General features: G+C 42.0%; 1 protein-coding gene across 1 annotated transcript; it reads left to right on the forward strand.

The window, feature by feature from the left end:
* Positions 1–2,032: 2,032 nt before the first annotated feature.
* On the forward strand, positions 2,033–17,109 carry LOC107201100 (b(0,+)-type amino acid transporter 1-like). Its single transcript, XM_015620293.3, has 6 exons — positions 2,033–3,674; positions 5,323–5,456; positions 8,225–8,354; positions 10,298–10,422; positions 10,845–10,932; positions 11,932–17,109. The coding sequence occupies exons 1-6, from the start codon at positions 2,931–2,933 to the stop codon at positions 12,163–12,165; spliced, it is 1,455 nt and encodes a 484-aa protein (XP_015475779.1). The 5' UTR covers positions 2,033–2,930; the 3' UTR covers positions 12,166–17,109.
* The last annotated feature ends 1,017 nt before the right edge of the window (positions 17,110–18,126 follow it).

The raw sequence follows: 18,126 nt of genomic DNA on the forward strand, positions 1-18,126 counted from the left end.
AGTTTTCATTCACAACTCGAATATAGTCTGTGCTATCTTAATATTGAAGAAGTAATACTTGGAGTGGGCTTTCTTTTTAGCCAGGAATGCAAAATAGCAAACCCAAATGCGGACTGAGCCATGTCGCATTATTGCTCGGGACCAGTAGATGGCAATCACCCATTGCAGTGTCACAGGTAAGTGAGAATTGTTCAGGTAGGGGATTTATTAGGTGACAGCTTAAGCAGCAAAGCTCTGCTACTCCACGGGAGGAGAAAGCAGAACTTGTATTTTTTACTCCTTCTTATACCTCTCCCTTTTAGAAGGGAGCAGTGGGTTGCCCTTTTACATATTCAGTTTTAAAAAATTATAATTGTGACAATTCATTTGACTAAATATCTTATGGCTGCTCCTGACTGCTAATATCAGTCAAAAAAAGGACAAGACAATGGGGAAAAAAAATCCAAAGCAATCAGACCGCCTTAGCTTCCACAGGAAGAGCCTCAAGTTCTTGTTCTTATTAATTAGATTCCTTATTACTTTAGGTGGAAGCAGTTAGAACTAAGTAACAATGAATCTGGGATTGGAAACAGACTTCCCTCTAGGAATTGACTGAGGCTATTGACATACCAGGTAATTAATTCTGGTCATGAGGGGCCTTACAAAAAATTTTTTGACATGATCAAGTTTGAAGAAATTCTAATTTTTTTTCCCTACAACATTGGATTAAAACTTATTCATTTCTAGGAGCAAGAACTGTAAAGGTTTGAAAAAATCTGCTCCAAGAACTTTGCATTAACACTTCAGAACAGAAGTTCCTTCATTAAAACAGGAGAAGAGTTAGAGAAATATATCTATAGCCTTACTAGAAGGATACTTAACTACTTACATGAAATTTTCCTTTAGCGTTGATTTAACCATATTTAGTACCTTTGTTTTTGATATACATAATACATGCATTGATGCACATAGGAGTGTCAGTAGTGCAGGAAAAAAACCAGACCTTTGGACCACTGAAGGATTCCAGCATCGCCTTTCAGTGTCATTTGCAATTTAAAGACAGTACACTACAAATAGCTAAACCAGACAAGAAGAGCACTGTCACTCAGTAAAAGCAAACCAAAATACATTACTGAGATGCCTCCCTCCAAGTTCTCAAGCACTTTGCAAACCATTAACTTGAAATGTGTTAATTTGCACCCTTGCAGTACAAGGTGTATGTTTATTGTCAGAACTCACACGTTTGCTGGTAAAGTTTAGAAATCCTACTCGACAGATAAAGTATAAGCTTTTGCTTTTGTTACAGCTACCCCTTGATCAGCTGTGAACTTCTGTAAGAGACTTTGAAATTAGGAGTAAACCAGCTGGCATCCATTTCCTAGTGAATACTAGAGAGGTGATATTAGGAATAGATTCTGAAATCTGTTATAAAACCCATCAAACTTTTCTCATTATTTCCTTAATCTAATAATAACATTTATACTCTAACCTCCCCTAATTTTTAATAATATTTGAGAGCTTTTTTCTTCTTTAGAGAACCTCAAGTCCTTTAACCTGATTATAAAATTTAAGCAACTTTATTTACCTTAGCATGATAAATTATGTGACTTGTATATGTTGTATTTCTTGTTGACTCATGAATTTTGCTAAGGATCCAAGAGTTACCTTGGACTCTTCTTTCAGTCCAAAGCTAGTTAGATTTCTTTTAGATTTTGTTTAATTTTTTTTTATTTTTTATTTTTTTAGAAAAGGTAAAGAAATAGAAGTCTAAATGATTTAGAAGGAATTTTTAGAAAAACAATAGAATTACTGCTCTGTTTATAGTTTACTGCTCTGTTTATAGTAACACTTTTTTTAGCTCAAATGTTTGAGAAGGACAGATAGTTTTAAAGATTCAAGCTTTGTGGTTTCCATGAAGGGCAGAGAAGGTCTCACTTCTGGTACTTACCACAACAGAAACTTGCAAGAGACCTCCAAGGACAGTAACTCTCCAGTAAAGTTTAGTTTATGTTCAAAGGAATCCATGTGGAAGTTCCCTTCTGCTCAATACTTCATATACATAACAGATCACAAAATATACCCTCATGCACTGTAACAGTCATATTTGTAGCAGAACCTGCCTCAAGGTCTGGAATTTTATGGGTTAGATATCTAAGTAAGGATGAGGGGTCTTCAAAAGCTTTTGCCATCTGTCACATGTGCATTGAAATGTGTGTATGATGAGCTGTGACAAAGTGCTCTGAAGATTGTGGCTGGTAGGAGTGTGCACACCTTATGTACAATGGAAAAAATGCCCTGGAAAAATGTAATTGTAGCCTTTTCATGCTTCTCCTCGTGCAATTTCTAAAAATGGAAAAAATCCATATTACCCTCTACTACTGTGCAGAAAAAGTCTCTGGACTGTGCTTGGCAGAAGATTTCTATTTCTTTGATTAAGACACTGGAAATGTTCCTTGTTGAGCAAAGTCTTAGCATGTTGGCCAACAGACTTGTTTGATCATACTACAGTGAAGAATGAAGATATGCTTGAACACTGAATTGAGTGCTTGAACATTGACTTTTAAGCAAATAATAAAGTACAGATTTGCATGGGGACTTTGCTTACCTGATCCTTATTTCAGAGGCTGTTTGAAGCATGATGTAAAGGAGAGATTACCAGGATCACAGTCCAGTAATTTGCTGAGTGATTTTGAGGTGCTGCTGAATACTATCCATTATCATTACTTGCAGTGAGATTCAGGGATAATCAGACTCAGTGTAATAAATTACCAAGATAAGATGGGTAATGAAAGAATGTGAAATGCAGAAGATAAGTTGGTGTTTCTCAACAGCCTTCAGCATGACTTTTGTAATTATTAACTAAACCTTAAAGCCTGAGGTAGTCCTTATTCAAATGCCTTAATCCTTCTTCAGATTCTCTTCTTACAACAACATCTGCTCACATTTCCACAATGAGGGAAAGGAAGACAACAGATCCACTTCATTCGTCCACAGATCTGAGTGAAGGGAAGGAGAAGTTAAGACTGAGACAAGAAGTTGGCCTGATTAGCAGTGTGTCATTAATTGCAGGCACCATGATAGGCTCAGGGATCTTTATGTCCCCTGAGTGGGTACTACATCACATGGGGAACCCTGCCAGCAGCCTGCTGATCTGGGCAGCATGTGGTCTCCTGGCCATGTTTGGAGCCTTGTCGTACGCTGAGCTTGGAACAATAATTAAAGAGTCTGGAGGAGAATATATTTACATTTTGAGGATTTTTGGTTCCTTTCCTGCTTTCCTTTTCGCCTACACTTCTGTCATCCTGGTGAGACCAGCTGGTTTGGCAGCTGTCTGTCTGAGCTTTGCTGAGTACGCCATTGCGCCGTTCTACCCAGGATGCTCATCTCCGCAGGTTGCCGTCAAATGTACAGCTGCTGCCTGCATCCTGATCTTAACTATCATCAACTGTCTCAACGTGAGGCTGGCAACATCTGTTATGAACATTTTTACAGCTGCCAAACTCTTGGCTTTGTTGGTGATCGTGGTGGGTGGATTGGTGCTGCTTGCCAAGGGACAAACTCAGAGTTTTCAGAATGGTTTTCAAGGCACGACTTCAGGTATTGGGGCAGTTGGAGTGGCTTTTTACCAGGGACTCTGGTCCTATGATGGATGGAACAACCTAAATTATGTGACTGAGGAACTGAAGAAGCCTGAGGTGAGTGAGTGAGTGAGTGAGTGAGTGAGTGAGTGAGTGAGTGAGTGAGTGAGTGAGTGAATGAGTGAGTGAGTAAGTGAGTGAGTTGGGTTTTACTTAATCCTGCTGCTAATATGTTTGATTCTATCTGTGACTGTGTTAAGAGTGGTAATCAAGGGATTTATAGTGAGGGTGGTGAGACACACTCACAAGAGACATTGTGGAAGCCCCATCCCCAGAAGTGTTCAAAAGAGGCTTGTGTGGGGCTTTGAGCAACCTGGTGTAGTGGAAGGAACCCTGGCTCATTGCATGGGGTTTAGAACTAGATAATCTTCAAGATCCCTTCCAATCCAAACCAAACCATCTTGTGGTCCTATGAAAGTCCTAAAATAACCCATTGACTGGAAAGAAATTATTAGGCAGCACTTGGATGCTTTGGGGATGAAGTTTTGTCTTAGTGTTTAGAGGATCTCACTGTAGACACCTAGATTTATTCAGAAAAACACTCACTACTGTAATCCATAAAGTATTCTTAACACCATGTATTTCCTTAAATACTTGATCTATAATCTGTGCTTTAGAGAACTACTTTATCTGTCCCTGTTGCGTCAAGGGACAACTTCAGAGCAAGCCAAACCTCATTGGAAAGGGAATCTAACTTTGTGAATGATCCCTATCTTTAAATATTTATATTTTAGCACTGTGCAGTCTGTGCTATAGGAACTGAAGTAGCTCACCTGCATCTCACATCAGCCTTCACTGCACCATATTACCCATTTTCACAGATCAAACACTGCAGCAGTGAACAACTCTTACTTTGTAAGAGTTATATGAATGCAGAGTTTATAGAAAGTGCTTTCTACCAGCACAGCACACTAGATCCTACAGATTAAATGAAAATACACAGTTAAACATTAACCTAAATGGCAGCAAAGACCCCAGGATCACTCTCTCCCACAGGATCATGAGCACTGATATTCAGGCCCTTCCAGAGTGGAGACACCACTATTAGGAATTGCTGTATCTTGTTCTGTGTTGAGAATGGGGAATGCAAAAATTTATATTTCAGGTTCTTAGATGCATACAGTTGCCTTTTCCTGGTATTTTCAGTTGTGCAAGACATTGTTGATTTTATTGAGTCTTAAAATGATCCTGTGGTGTTCTAAGACACAATCCTGCCACTAATAAAAAATAAATATTTCCTTTCTAGAGGAAATCTCCTTTGAGATCAACCCCATTTTGATTTAAACTGTGGAGTAGTTAAATGTGATGCAACACATACTGGAACTTTGTCCATGGCAGTGAGGTGTTTATGGGAAGATGCAGCACACCAGGAGACATAACACACTAATAGCAAATAAATCAATAATAAAATAATCACGAACTATGCAAAAGGCATATTGGGCAGCTACAAATCAAAACATTTTTATTAAGAATTGGTGGGGTTTTTTGTTTATTTTGTTTGGTTGTGGGGTTTTTTAGACTAACTTCAGAACTGTACAAGACTGATGTGAAAACTGGCATGTGAATCTGGATTTATGTCTTGTTCTGGGTTCTTAGGGAGAGGAGGAATTTGAAAAAGAGATGTGGGTGGTGGCAAAAACAAAACAAAAAAAGCACAGTGCAGGCATAAATGTGCTTCACCTAACACTGCTGTCACCTTTTCCAGGTGACCCTCCCCAGAGCTCTGATGATCGCCATTCCTTTGGTTACGTGCCTGTATTTGCTGGTAAACGTGAGCTACCTGGCAGCCATGACTCCCTCTGAGCTGCTGTCTTCAGGAGCTGTGGCTGTCACCTGGGGGTGAGCTCTGCGTGGGGCAACACGGGCAGTGCAGCCCTGAGAAACACTGGTTCTCTCCTGAGTTTCAGGAGATTTGAATGTTGTTCCCAGAGGGGATGGCAGCACTGTGTTAGTCAGACCAGGAGGAGCTGTCAGGCCATGTTACAGAGAAGAAGAAGGTGACAAAGATGCTCAGAGGGCTGAAGCACACTGTCTGAGAGAGCTGGGACTGTTCAGCCTAGAGGAGAGAAAGTTCCAGGGAGACCTTATAGCATGTTCCAGTGCTTAAAGGGGCTACAAGAGATCTGGAAAGGAAATTTCTACAAGGACATTAGAAGTAGGACAAGCAGGAATGGCTTCAAATTGAAAGAGAGTAGTTTTAGCTTAGACATAAGAAAGAAATGCTTTACTGTGAGGGTGGTGAGGCACTGTCACAGGTTTCCCAGAGAAGCTCTGAATGCCCCATCCTTGGAAACCTTCAAGGTCAGGTTGGAGGGGGTTTTGAGCAACCTGGTCTAGTGGAAGGCGTCCCTGCCCATGGCAGGAGCTTGGAAGAGGGTGATTTTCAAGGTTCCAAACTGTTCTATGATTCTATAATTCTATGGTTCTGTGAGGCCAAGGCTGACCAGCTCCATCTGGCCATGGTCTCCAAGGTGCCTCTAGGCTGCCAAGATGGCACATTCCTTACTCCCCAATTCCCTTTGTTTACACTGGGAACCTGTAGCTCCTCCCAACTCATGTTTTACCTCAGGGAAAGTGTCCATAAAGGAGGGGTGAAGGTCACAACAGGAGCTGGGAATTCCCTCCCCACAGGCACTGGGAATGCAGCCAGGGTACATATCCAGACTTGGGGACTGAGAAATGACCCACATTTTAGATATCTCCAGGGATATGGAGACAGCAGTGTGCTGCCCTGCTAATGCAGAAGCAGTGGATTGAGACTGGAGTTAACTGGGTGAATACTGTCCACTTGGCACCTGGAATTTAGAGCAGACCCGAGTCTTTTGTCTCAGTTTCTCTCTCTGTGGGGAAATTGGAAAACGGCATTGATCTCAACAACACCTTTGAGAGGTGTTATACACAGGTTGGGTACCCTTTGGTAACTGTAACTTCAATTGGCTTGTGTTTTTCCAGAGCTGTACAGAAACAATTTCTACCTTTCATCAACCTGAAGTATTTGGTGACATTAAACAGTTTCTGTACAAGACAAGGAATTTAGGAAGAGAAGGAAGGGACCATCATGAGAGGTATAGACACCATCAATGATCTTCCAGTGGAACATCCAGCCTTAGTCTAAATACTTCCAAAGACACAGAATCCCTGATTGCCCTAAATCATGCCCTAAAAATGTCTGGCAGAAATGATGACACAGGTTATGTACTGCTCATCCTCTTCTGGAAAAGTCAGCAGCAGCTTTGCTTCTGTGTGCATTCCACAAAATCTCCCACTTGAAGATCTGACTGAGCTCTTGCTGGATGTGTTGTCTAATAGCCTTTCATATCATTATGAGTAAGAGATTTTAAAGGTCTAGTGCTTTGTTTGAGCATGCCTTACTAAGCTGCAGTGTCATGAACTTTCCCTGCACTTCCTTTCCCATCATTCCTAATTAAGTTATTTGTGAGCTTCCTCCTTTGTAACACATCTCCTTTTCTTGCCTGATTAACCTTTTCACCCAAGAGAGCAATTCAGGAAGAAATACTGAACTAGTCACAAGAAAGCTGGGCACTCAAAGGCTGGGGAACAGGTAGGGAGCCAGTCTGAGGAGGGGGTGAAGGTTGTGGCTCACAAGCAAGAGATGCAGCTATTCAGGCCATTAAGAAAGAATAGGAGGAGTATAAAGAAGCCAGAGGAGGACTTGTCACATTTAAATGCATTTATTCCCTATACAAGAGGAAACCTGCCAGAAAGAAACATTGTTCAGTGGTGAGAGGTACAGCCACAAAAGGAGCTCAGGAAACTCTTCCCAGCGTTTCTTTGATGACAATGATTTAACAGCAACCACAGGTTTCAGTTTGCTTGTAAATAAAGTGGTCTAAAAAACATTAGAGTTTTGGATTTTTACCAATTAGATAAACAGAGTGTTTGTGTATGTGATAATTACCTCAAACACCAGTATTTATACTCTATTAGTACTCTTAATGTTGCTTCATTCCAAAAGACTGTCTTCACTTTTAGGTGAGAAAATTATCATTCCTTCAAATGTTTGTCTTGAACTCTGTAACTCTGCTAATTCTTCTGATAGGGAGAAAGGAAACCAGAAGTGTCTGAATGTGTTGTAGAACCAAACATCTGGAATTCAAACCATTGCTTTGGCTTAAATCTGATTGACAGAAGAGCAGAAATAGGTGCATGTGGGATTAAAGGGTTAAAATCCTATGCATATTCAGGAAGAGGTTGTAATGCAGAATATTTCTTCTAGTGTGATGGGAATAGTTTTTCTGTGATTTCCAAGCTAATATTATTGGTTGTGATAGCAGTATCTTTAGACATTTTGCCACAGCATCAGTACATAAAAAAGGTGTTTTTGCCTGTTGTGACCGCTTTGTTGTTCACCATTGCAGTGTGGACAGAATATATATAGCAGAAAGAAAAGCTGTCAGACAAGACAAACTTACTAGTCACTAAATATTATGGGAATTGCAAGAAGACTTTAAATCATTAGAAAGACTTCAGAAAAAAAAATCAGTATAATACAGAAATAATGGAGGGATGAAACCTGTCTGGTTCTACAGTGAATATTCAATACATCTACGAACTGCTCTTATGCTATGAACTCTTTCTCACCTCAGGGACAAAGTCCTGGGCAGCTGGGCATGGCTCATCTCCCTGTCGGTGGCCCTGTCTACGTTTGGTTCATCGAATGGCACGTTCTTCAGTGGAGGCCGTGTGTGCTACATTGCTGCCAGGGAGGGACATATGGTAAGCACAGAGAAAGGGGTCTGGCTTTTTCCTCCCAAATTTGCCCTAAACTAGGATGCTTACTTTGAGCAACTTCACCTTCTTGTGACACTAAAGCAGTCAGGAAAACACTGTGTATGTTCAACTGGCAGAATGATAGCTCTTCAGGCGGTTTGTTCCTTGCTCAAAGACTTCAGTCCCAATCTCTTTCAAATGTAAGGTATATGTTGTCTCTGGGCTTTCTTCTTCTGTCAGGTGATTTCAGAAAAATACATATTCACATCTAGCCTGAATTTTAAGAACAGCTTTGAAATGAACCAGTCAAATATTGCTGCATTGGAACACCAGGCACAGGCAGTGGGGTGACAGTACACCTGCCACGGAAGGGGAACCTGGCCACACTTATGTGTTGTAGGCACCTTTGCTCGCTCTGGGAAGGTAGCCCAGCACCTGCCAGCTGCCTTTGCACACTGTACTGACTACACAGGTTGGTCTCAGGGGTGATCCCAGCCTTCTCATGCGTGGAACAGCTTAGATGTAGCATAGGATATCTCTGCTCTTGAAGTTTCATAGCAATTACAAGGTGACACCAAGCCTTACATCTCTCCTAGCTTGGGTTTATCATTGGTTAGGTAGGCCAGATCTAACCCAGTGGAGGTCAGGCTGCTGCAGATCCCTTCTCCCTGGTCCAACCAGTAAGTCCAGCATGTATTCCCAGTAGCCACACACACACACAAACACAGGTATGAAACATATTTATGTACACACATACATACATGTATAGCTGCATGTATACATACAGAGACAGCAGGGAACTGCAGAGCTGCACATACAGACTTACCTGGGGGTCACACAAACACCAGCACTAACAACACCAAGGGCCTTTGATTTCCTCTCTGGCTGATTAGGGGTCTATTAGTGAGAAATACATATAGAAACATGTACAGTGTGGGTTCCTCCAGTAGCTGGGCTCAGATACTCAGCCCCTGGATCCCAGTCCCCCCAGTTGCTGCTACCTGGGCATACAAGCCCCTGAGGTTGCTGCCACATCCCAGCTGCTGATACAGACCTTCTCATTCACAGGTACGCCTCCATACACACTTAACCACACTGCTCCACAAAGGAGAAAAAAGGCTTGGCTGCATTTATCCTCTCTTTTGAGCAGGCCTCTTGTATTCCTCCTGAATCGCTCTGCTTTTTTTGCTCCTTCCTACCCACAGCATCTGAAATTCCTGTCCTCAGATGTGAAGGCACTGAAATAGGTTGCACAGAGAGGTTGTGGATGCCCAATCCCTGGAAGTTTGAGGCCAGGCTTGATGGGGCTCTGAGCAGCCTGGTCTGGTGAAAGGTGTCCCTGCCTGCAGCAGGGTTGTTATAACTAGATGATCTTTAAGGTCCCTTCCAACTCAAATCTTTCCATGAATCTATGATTCCACACTTGCTCCGCTCCTGGTTCATAGCAGGGAATCTTTTATGCATATGAATGACCAGATTGGTGGAGATGACTGAACTGGTGGTGGCTGGTTTTGGTGGTTCCTGGTTTCGGTGGTTACTGGTTCCTCAACTTGTCTCTCTAAGGACAGTGTCTGCTCTATCCTGGCAAGCTCTGTGCTGAGAAGTGCACAGATGGTCCGAATCTGACCATTGTAGTCTATGTGCTGAATGCTTATGCCATTTCTCAGACACTCATCTCTAGCAAAAGTCCTTGCATGATATTTTTGTTGGGAATTAAAAATTCAAACTGAGCATATTTGATATGAAACCAGTGAGACACAATAAAAATACCCTTGAAGGAGTTTTCTGTATTTACACTCCTTGGAAGTTGGTCTGGTTTTATATGACACTTATTTGTTGATTATGAGTGGCTGTGGCTGCAGACAGAGCTCCCACCCACAGCTGTGGGGGGTGAGTAAGGACCTCTGAGTCCATCATACCATGACACAGAGTTTTGCTTTGTTTTTCAGCCAGACATTCTGTCCATGGCTCACGTGAGATGCCTCACGCCCTCCCCTGCTCTACTGTTTACATCTGCCATGTCTTTAATAATGATAATATCAGGAAGCTTTACCAGTATCGTGAACTTTTTCAGGTATGTGTGTGTAGGGTTTCTGTTTGCATCCCCTGTGCTCCTGGGTTTTACATTGTTTATAAGTATTTTCTTGCATTATCTTTTTGAGCCTGGGCTATTGCTTTCTAGCCAATACTGGGGAGACTAGGAGGGAAGAAAGAAGAGACTGGGAACCAGCACCTTTGCAATGTGTGAATGCTCCTGTTGCTAGAGACTTAACTGAATGTGATTCATCCCCATTGAATCAGCAAGGTTCAGATAATTCTAAAGTTCTCATTGTTTCATCTAGAAAGGAAATTAATGGAAGAACTGCTAAATTATTATCAATATTCACCTTTTTAATTGGAGATGCAAACATCTGGGATTTGCAAGGCAGGACTGACATTCCTGGATTATCTTACCCCAAGTTTAATGCTGTCTATTTTCTTTCTCTTTTCTTGGAGTTTTGTGGCATGGCTTTTCTATGGAATGACTATTTCTGGGCTCCTGTATTTAAAAATCAAGAAACCAGAACTGCCAAGATCTTACAAGGTAAAGTAATAACATAAAACCCTCAAATATTTTCCAATATTGTTCAAATGACTAAGAGAACATTTAGAGAAAAGAGTGAGCACTGGTGGCTTACAGATTTAATGTGGTTGTCCTTCCTTTTCTCATTTCAAGTTTTGTATCAGCAAAGCCAACAAGGGGTGAGATAGTGTGAACATACAGGCATAAGTCAAGGTTGAATTCTCTGTCTTGATAAGCTAATAATGCCCTGCCTCCTCACTATGAAAATATATCTACCATATCCTCTTTTTCCCTAAAAGATTTAAGTGGTAAATGAAGGATGATTCTGATCAACATTGTAATCACCTGTTTATGGTCACAGACTCTGGGCAAACTCCTTGGAGGAGAGCTCAGGTGTAAGAACTTGGCAGAGATAAAAATAACTTAGGTGGAGTGCCCCAAATTCTTGGAGATGACATGGAAACAGGTTTGTTCCCCAAAAAACAGATAAAAGGAAGGAAATCAGCAGTCAAGTGTTCTTACCCTCCTTTGAGGAAGGGTGGCTTCAAATTGAAGTTTAAATGCTTTCTGATCAGGCTTACAGAAATTGCCTCTGAGATTGCCTGTCCACCTGTCTATTAACACATGGTTAAAACTTTTTGTGCAAGGGTACCAAGGTACAGTTGATTTGAATACAGTTGCTGTGTGTTTTGTCCACAGCTTGGCTTTTAGATGCAAGGTAGTAGGGAGAGCAAGAACAGACCTGGCATTAAACCCAGTAGTTTGCACCTACAGGTCTAGGAGGGCAAGAAAGACCAGGGGCTAAGCTGTGATATGGTTTTGTAGCTCTTGCAGGGATGTTCAGCCTTGGAGTGGGGGTATGCTGGGAAGCAGGATGTTGCCATTAATTCGTATTTCTAGGTAATACCTCAGGTTGCAGAAAGGTTTCATCTAAAAAGCCTTCTGCAGAAGTTCTAGAGTTGTCCAGACACAGAGGCCCAGAATTACATGACTTCTTATGCTGATGTTTTGGTTTCACAGGTTCCAATTATCATCCCCATAATTGTGCTGGTGGCAGCTGTGTACCTGGTGTTAGCTCCCATCATTGACCAACCCCAAATAGAGATCCTCTACATCGTCCTGTTCATCTTCAGTGGCATCATTTTTTATTTCCCACTGGTTCACTTTAAGTACCATCCTCGCTTCTTACAGAGAGCCACTTTACACCTCCAGTTGTTGCTGGAAGTTGCTCCAACTACCAGGGATGCAAATTGAGATAACATCCTCCCTTCACATGGCTGGCTACACTTCATGGTTTGTCCCAGTGCCTTGGTTTTCAAGGCTCAGAAAATATTCTTCTGTAAAGAGCAATGAGTAGAATGTGAGTGACATGTGTCCACGTGAGATAGACTACAGCTGTGACTCCTCATGTTTCCCTAAAATTCTGGAGACATGTTTTTCTCCTTTTCAGCTCTGCCTTGGCATTACATACAGATTCCAAAGGAATATGTGCTTTTGTATTTTTCATCCCAAAAAGGGCTGTTTCTCAGGATCTTATCTCATATTTCAAGATAAAAAGCATCAAAAGATAGACAATGAAATATTTTTCCTATAGCAGGCTGGATGCCAAAGCCATTCCTGGCAATGCCTTTAATTATTTACACCTAGTTCTGCTCACTGTGACTGCAGAGCTTCTCAAATCAATAAAGGAAGGGTTCTCCACAGCCACAAGAAATAAACTCTTTTTCACTCACATATTCACTCTGGGAAGATTATGCTTCTTCCAGCTCCAAGTGTACAGTCACAACAGTCCTTTCTCTGTCTCAGAAATCGACCCACATCTCCCACAGCAAGCCCTCTGACATGAGATAAAGAAGTGCTTTAAAGCTCTGTCAGTTTCCTTAGATGAGAATGTGCCTGTTATCTGGGATCCATCCATTCATGATGTGGACACAAGCAGCATCACTCGAGTACCAACATTCACCCATGTGCTTCCTGTGATCCCCCCGAAGACAAAAAACTTCTTTTGTGACAAAATGAGGAAAAAACAAAACAACTAAAACTCTAGAGCGTATGTGCCAGCAAGATACTCTGACTAGGAAATAAAGAAACCACATACTGGGTTGCATTAGGAGAAGTGTGGCCAGCAGAGCAAGGGAACAGTCTGTCTGTTTGGACTCAACACCTGAAATCATGCATCCATGCTATTCAAGGGTAGAGTTGTGAAGACCACCTTCTTTGTAATGGAAACTGAAGAGCAATGGTTACAAGCTGTGGCTGGAGGTGTTCAGGCTGGACTTAGAAGAAATGTGCCCGATGAGGGCAGTGCAGCCTTGGAGCAGTGTGCAGAAAGGTGGTGAGATCTCAGTTCTCACCTTTCCTACCACAGCCATTTCCATCAATTTTTATGATTCTAAAGTCTCAGCACAAAAGTCACAGGCTGTGTTCTCACCCACACGTCACTGAAGTCACTGTTGTTTCCCATTATCCTGAGGTGCTCTAGGGGAAGGAGAGGTACTATAAGCTGTTTTCTTCACATTTTTCCAGCTGGTTCCAGGATGGTACGTGTCCTGTCAGAGACTAAAAGGGTGTAGAAGTTAGTCCCTAAAATGCCTTGTTAAAGTACTGAAAGTTAACTTTCTGTCAGCATTCTTCTATAGAACCTGCTACAATCCTGCTACCTTTTACCTAACTTGCTGTGATCCTAGAACACAGGTCACTTGATCCTCCCTTTTCCAGCCCATCTCAGACCTGTGTATCTGATTACAATCTCATTCTGCAATGTCACCCCTTCTGTTCCTCTGAGTGGTGATGTGAGCAGCTACAGGGATGTGCCAACAGTCTGTTGTTTCCAAGTCTTAGGTATGATAATGGATAGCCCAGATGCCACTCATCCAAATCCTTAGCTTAAATAGTATTTAGGAGGATTTCCTTCCACTGATTGTTAGTGGAGTTGCCAACAAAGGCCAATGAGGGAACAATTTTTCCTTCTGAATCTCCTGACAACTTAAAATTCTTGGGATGCATCTCTTAAAGGAGAGGATGTTCTTAAAAGGACTGATGAGGTTAGGAGCTCTAGATTACCTTCCTCCCACTGCCCCAGGCTCTTCATCTGATGTCAGGGAAACTTAAAGGAGCTGCATCTCAGCTACTTACCTAAAAATACGAATAACACAATTTCTCTGATTATAATTTTCTTAAAACAATCTTTTTTCTACCTATTTATGAAGCCTATCACATGGGGCTGTGCTCTTATAAAGAACATGAAAAGGCATAGCACTTTGAATAAATAGCCTTTATGTGTTACTAGTTTGTGTATGGATATAAGGGAACTGAAAAGCTGCAATTATCATACTTTGCACCAATTTAATTTTCTATAGATATTATTTTAACAAGATGTTCTTTTTTTATTTATTTTGCCTAGGATTTGCAGGTGTTTGTAATGCCAAAACAAGATGCTGAAAGCTCAGATAATTGCAAGATAATTACAATAAAATGGGCATTACAATAAAGTGAGTTAATGTGTCTGTTTCTGTTTTTCATCCAAGAAAAACAATTCCATAGAAATTTTACTGCATGATCATAAATAATCAGCATTAGGCTTATCTCTCCTTGGTCAGAAGGTTTAGCAACATGTGTGGGTGTTTATATGTGTGTACATTCATTTTTCAAAATGATTGCTTATCTATTCAGCCCCAGGATATGTAAATTGGAATCTCTTTTTCCTTCATGAGACATTTACAATAGAAATGTCAGGAAGAAGCAACAGGTCCTTACCATTCATTCCTTCGGCACAGTGACAATGTGACAGTGTTCAGAGCTCTGCACCTGCAGTTTGTACAGGTTATACTACAACATCTTATTGTTTCCAAAGCTCCAGATCCCTGTGACCTCTGCTTAGACCCTTTCTTCACAGGCTCAAAGGAAAAATGAACTATCAGCCTTGACCTCAATATAATTGTAAGATCTCTACTTCACCTCAAGACCCTGAGTATAATTGAGTCCCATCCTTCAGCTGTCAAGCTGCAACAACCAGTTGGGAGTTTTACCTTAGTGCACAAAGCTGAATGTGTTCTGGACTTTTTCCTGACTTCCTCAGAAGCATCAGAGATGGATTACACTTGGGGACAGTAAAGGACAGTCCAGTGTGTGTGAGAGCACAGAAAATCCGTCTTTGATGATTTTCTAGTCAGGCATGTTCATATGCCCAAGTTCAAGTGATTGCCGTAATTTGTGGTTGAGGACAAATTTACGATTGGGTGGGACAGAGCAGAATTCATGATTACTTTAATTTTCCTCTGTTCAAGAAACACAGTTTGCCCACTTGGACTGACTGGATTTATCTGAACAGTTTTCAGCCAGTGCACAGGGTTTGGTGTTTAGTCTCTCCTGCTCTTTCTTGGGACACAGGGAATAAAAAAGACCTCACTGGACTCTCTCAGCAATGTTAACTTGCTCTTCAGGTCATCACGCTTAGGGGATCTTCTCTTTTCAGAGATTGAATAAATACAGTCAGCTCTGGGAATCATAGACCATTCAAGTGTGGGCTGAAGTTCCCCTCTGGAGGTTTCCCGTCCAACTTCCTTCTTGAAACAGGACTATAATCATGTAAAGTAGGTTACATGTGCCCCTGTCTCTTCATGTTTTGGAAAACACTGAGGATGGAGAGACCACCATCTCTCTGCACTGCTCTCTGGATAAAGAAATTTTGCTGAAGTCAGTCTGAACATCTCAAGCTGCAGTTTGTGGCTGTTGCCTTTCCCTGGATCATCTTCTGCTGCCAAAGTGGTTCCATCCATTTTGTAACTCTCTTTCATGGACCTGTAGGTTGCTGTTATGTTGCCTCTTTTTCTTTTTGCCAGACTCAACAAGCCCAACTCAAGAAGTTTCTTCTTGTAGGCAAAGTGCTCTGGACTTGTGCTTGGGAGCTCTTTGCCGAACTTTCTGCAGTTCCTCTGCTTTCCTTTTGAACTGGGAAGGGGTCAGAAAATTGAATGCAATATTCCAAGTGTGCCCTCACAGGTGTCAAGTCTACAAACACTGACATCCCTTGGTCTGCTTAGGTACCTTTCACAATGCAGGCCACTGTGTGTAACCCTGTCAGTCAGTCACTTCAGTCAGTCAGAGAGCTTCAGCTGACTCTGTTGAAGGCAATGACAAACCCTTACCTTGTAGAGTTTGTGCCCTTATTAGAGACTTTGTCTAGGCTGTGATAAATCCAGCACCAGGATGACTCAGTCTAGCAGTGCAGGGGGATCTACATCTTGCACTTTACCATTTATTGATTAGTTAGTTAGATACTCTCAGGGTCTTTGTGTATGTGACTCATTCCTCATGAAGGAGTGCTTTTGCTAAAAAAGGATGCATACCCACGGTTGTACAATAAATGGGTGGTCTTAGGCTTGAGAACTAGCAGTGAGATTAATGGCTGGTGAAATAGCCCATCTGTTTTTAAAATCAAGCTACCATGCCATATTTGTCCTCAGACACATTGAACCCTATGGCTTGAGTGTCTGGCAGATAAATAATCATCTCTTCCTTCTAAAGTCTGGTCATCAGTTGTTATTGTTTAATTTCATGGTCTATGCCCTGGTTTCCATGCAGTGATACAAAAGGCAACAGGGGAGCTGAGAACAGGGAAAATGCAAAGTAGCCTGAAAGAGAATTACTGTACATACAAGTCTTGGCTTGCCTGAATTACCTATGTAAAATCCAGACATGGACAACACCCAAACAGCAAAGACGTGTGCCCAGAATTTTTGAAATGACAGAATAAATTTATTTTTTTTGCTAAGCAGTAATTGTTTGCCTTTCTGTTTGTACATTCTGGGCCTGTTCTTCAATTCACAATCTGTTTTTCCCACAGCATAACTGTGTCATTAACAAATTAGAGCAACGGTTCAGCCTTTTTTCATTGCTCAGTCTGTGGTTGCCAAACATCATCAACAGGTCATGATTCCTTTGAAGAGATGGCACCAGAATGCACACAGATTTCCAGCAGAAGGTACAGGCCCTGGCACAAGGAGCACCACCAGTTCCTGAATGAGAAATCCAGAGCTGTCTCCAGGATCTCTCAGGGTATTGGATCTGCTGTCCTCTTCCCTTTGCTGTGGCCTTACTCCAGGGCTCTGTGTGCTCAGTTTTCCACTCACATCCCACCCTGTTTAAAGATGAGTTAATGAGACTTCAGCCTGTCTGAGCTGTTGTGAATCTCAATTAATTCATATTTGTAAATAAAAGGAAATAACCTCATCTCACTGAAGAGGAAGCTGGAAGATCAAACCATGCCAATAGTTTTTCTTCCTAGGCCAAGCAGTGCCTCTTACCTATACTTTCACAATCTATATTGAGTGTGCAGAAGCTGCAGAAAATCTGGAGGGTTTCATTCTGGCTGAAGGGCCAGTCTCGTAAGTTGTACCAGCTGAGCCACCCTTTTGGTGTCCCTGGATGTCTCCCAGTCCACTGGGGCCATGTGGGCACTCTGCAGGCAGGAGCCATGCTTCATGCACAGAGAGAAAGTACAGAGGAGCATGGATGTATCTGAGCATGCCCAGGGGATGCTGCAAACCATCCCAAGCATCAGAGGAAAACACTTGGAAAACACTGAGGATGGAGACCTGCACCTCTTGGAGCAAGACAAAACAGTTGGACCAGATCCTGCTGCAGGTTCCTACCAGGATTCTCATGTACCAGGCACAAGCATGACCATGGGTAAAGAAGCATATGGTCACTATTCATCCCCTTGGAGCTGCTTGGACTTGACTGTGGAAGCAGAAATGGTCCTTAAAAATCCCCTGCAGTCTTCCTCAGCTTTCCAGCGAGTCCTGTCACCCCATGTCCCCCAGGAGCAAGCTTTCCTGCTCCTCCTGCCAAGCTTTCCTGCTCCTCCTGCCCTGAGGGCTGTGCTGACATCCTGCCCAGCAAACCCCTGCCTGTTTTTCCACTCTTATTTAGTTTACTTTGTGCTAAAAGTAATGTTCCTCATATTTACAATGCAAAATCCCCCTCAGACAGCACCAAAATACTTGACTCAGGAGCCCTGTATATGGGCAAAGGGATTGGGAGATTTGGAATAGACATTGGCACAGATGGGAATGATGGGAAAGGTATTGCACAGCTGTGGTCTGAAACCTCAGCTTAACACTGGCTTCTTTAAAATCATAGAATCATTTAGGTAGGAAAAGACCTTTAAGATCATTGAGTTCAAGCCACCGTTAAACTACGTCCCTAAGCACC

This window comes from Parus major, chromosome 3, assembly GCF_001522545.3.
Source record: "Parus major isolate Abel chromosome 3, Parus_major1.1, whole genome shotgun sequence".
Classification (NCBI taxonomy): Eukaryota; Metazoa; Chordata; class Aves; order Passeriformes; family Paridae; genus Parus; species Parus major.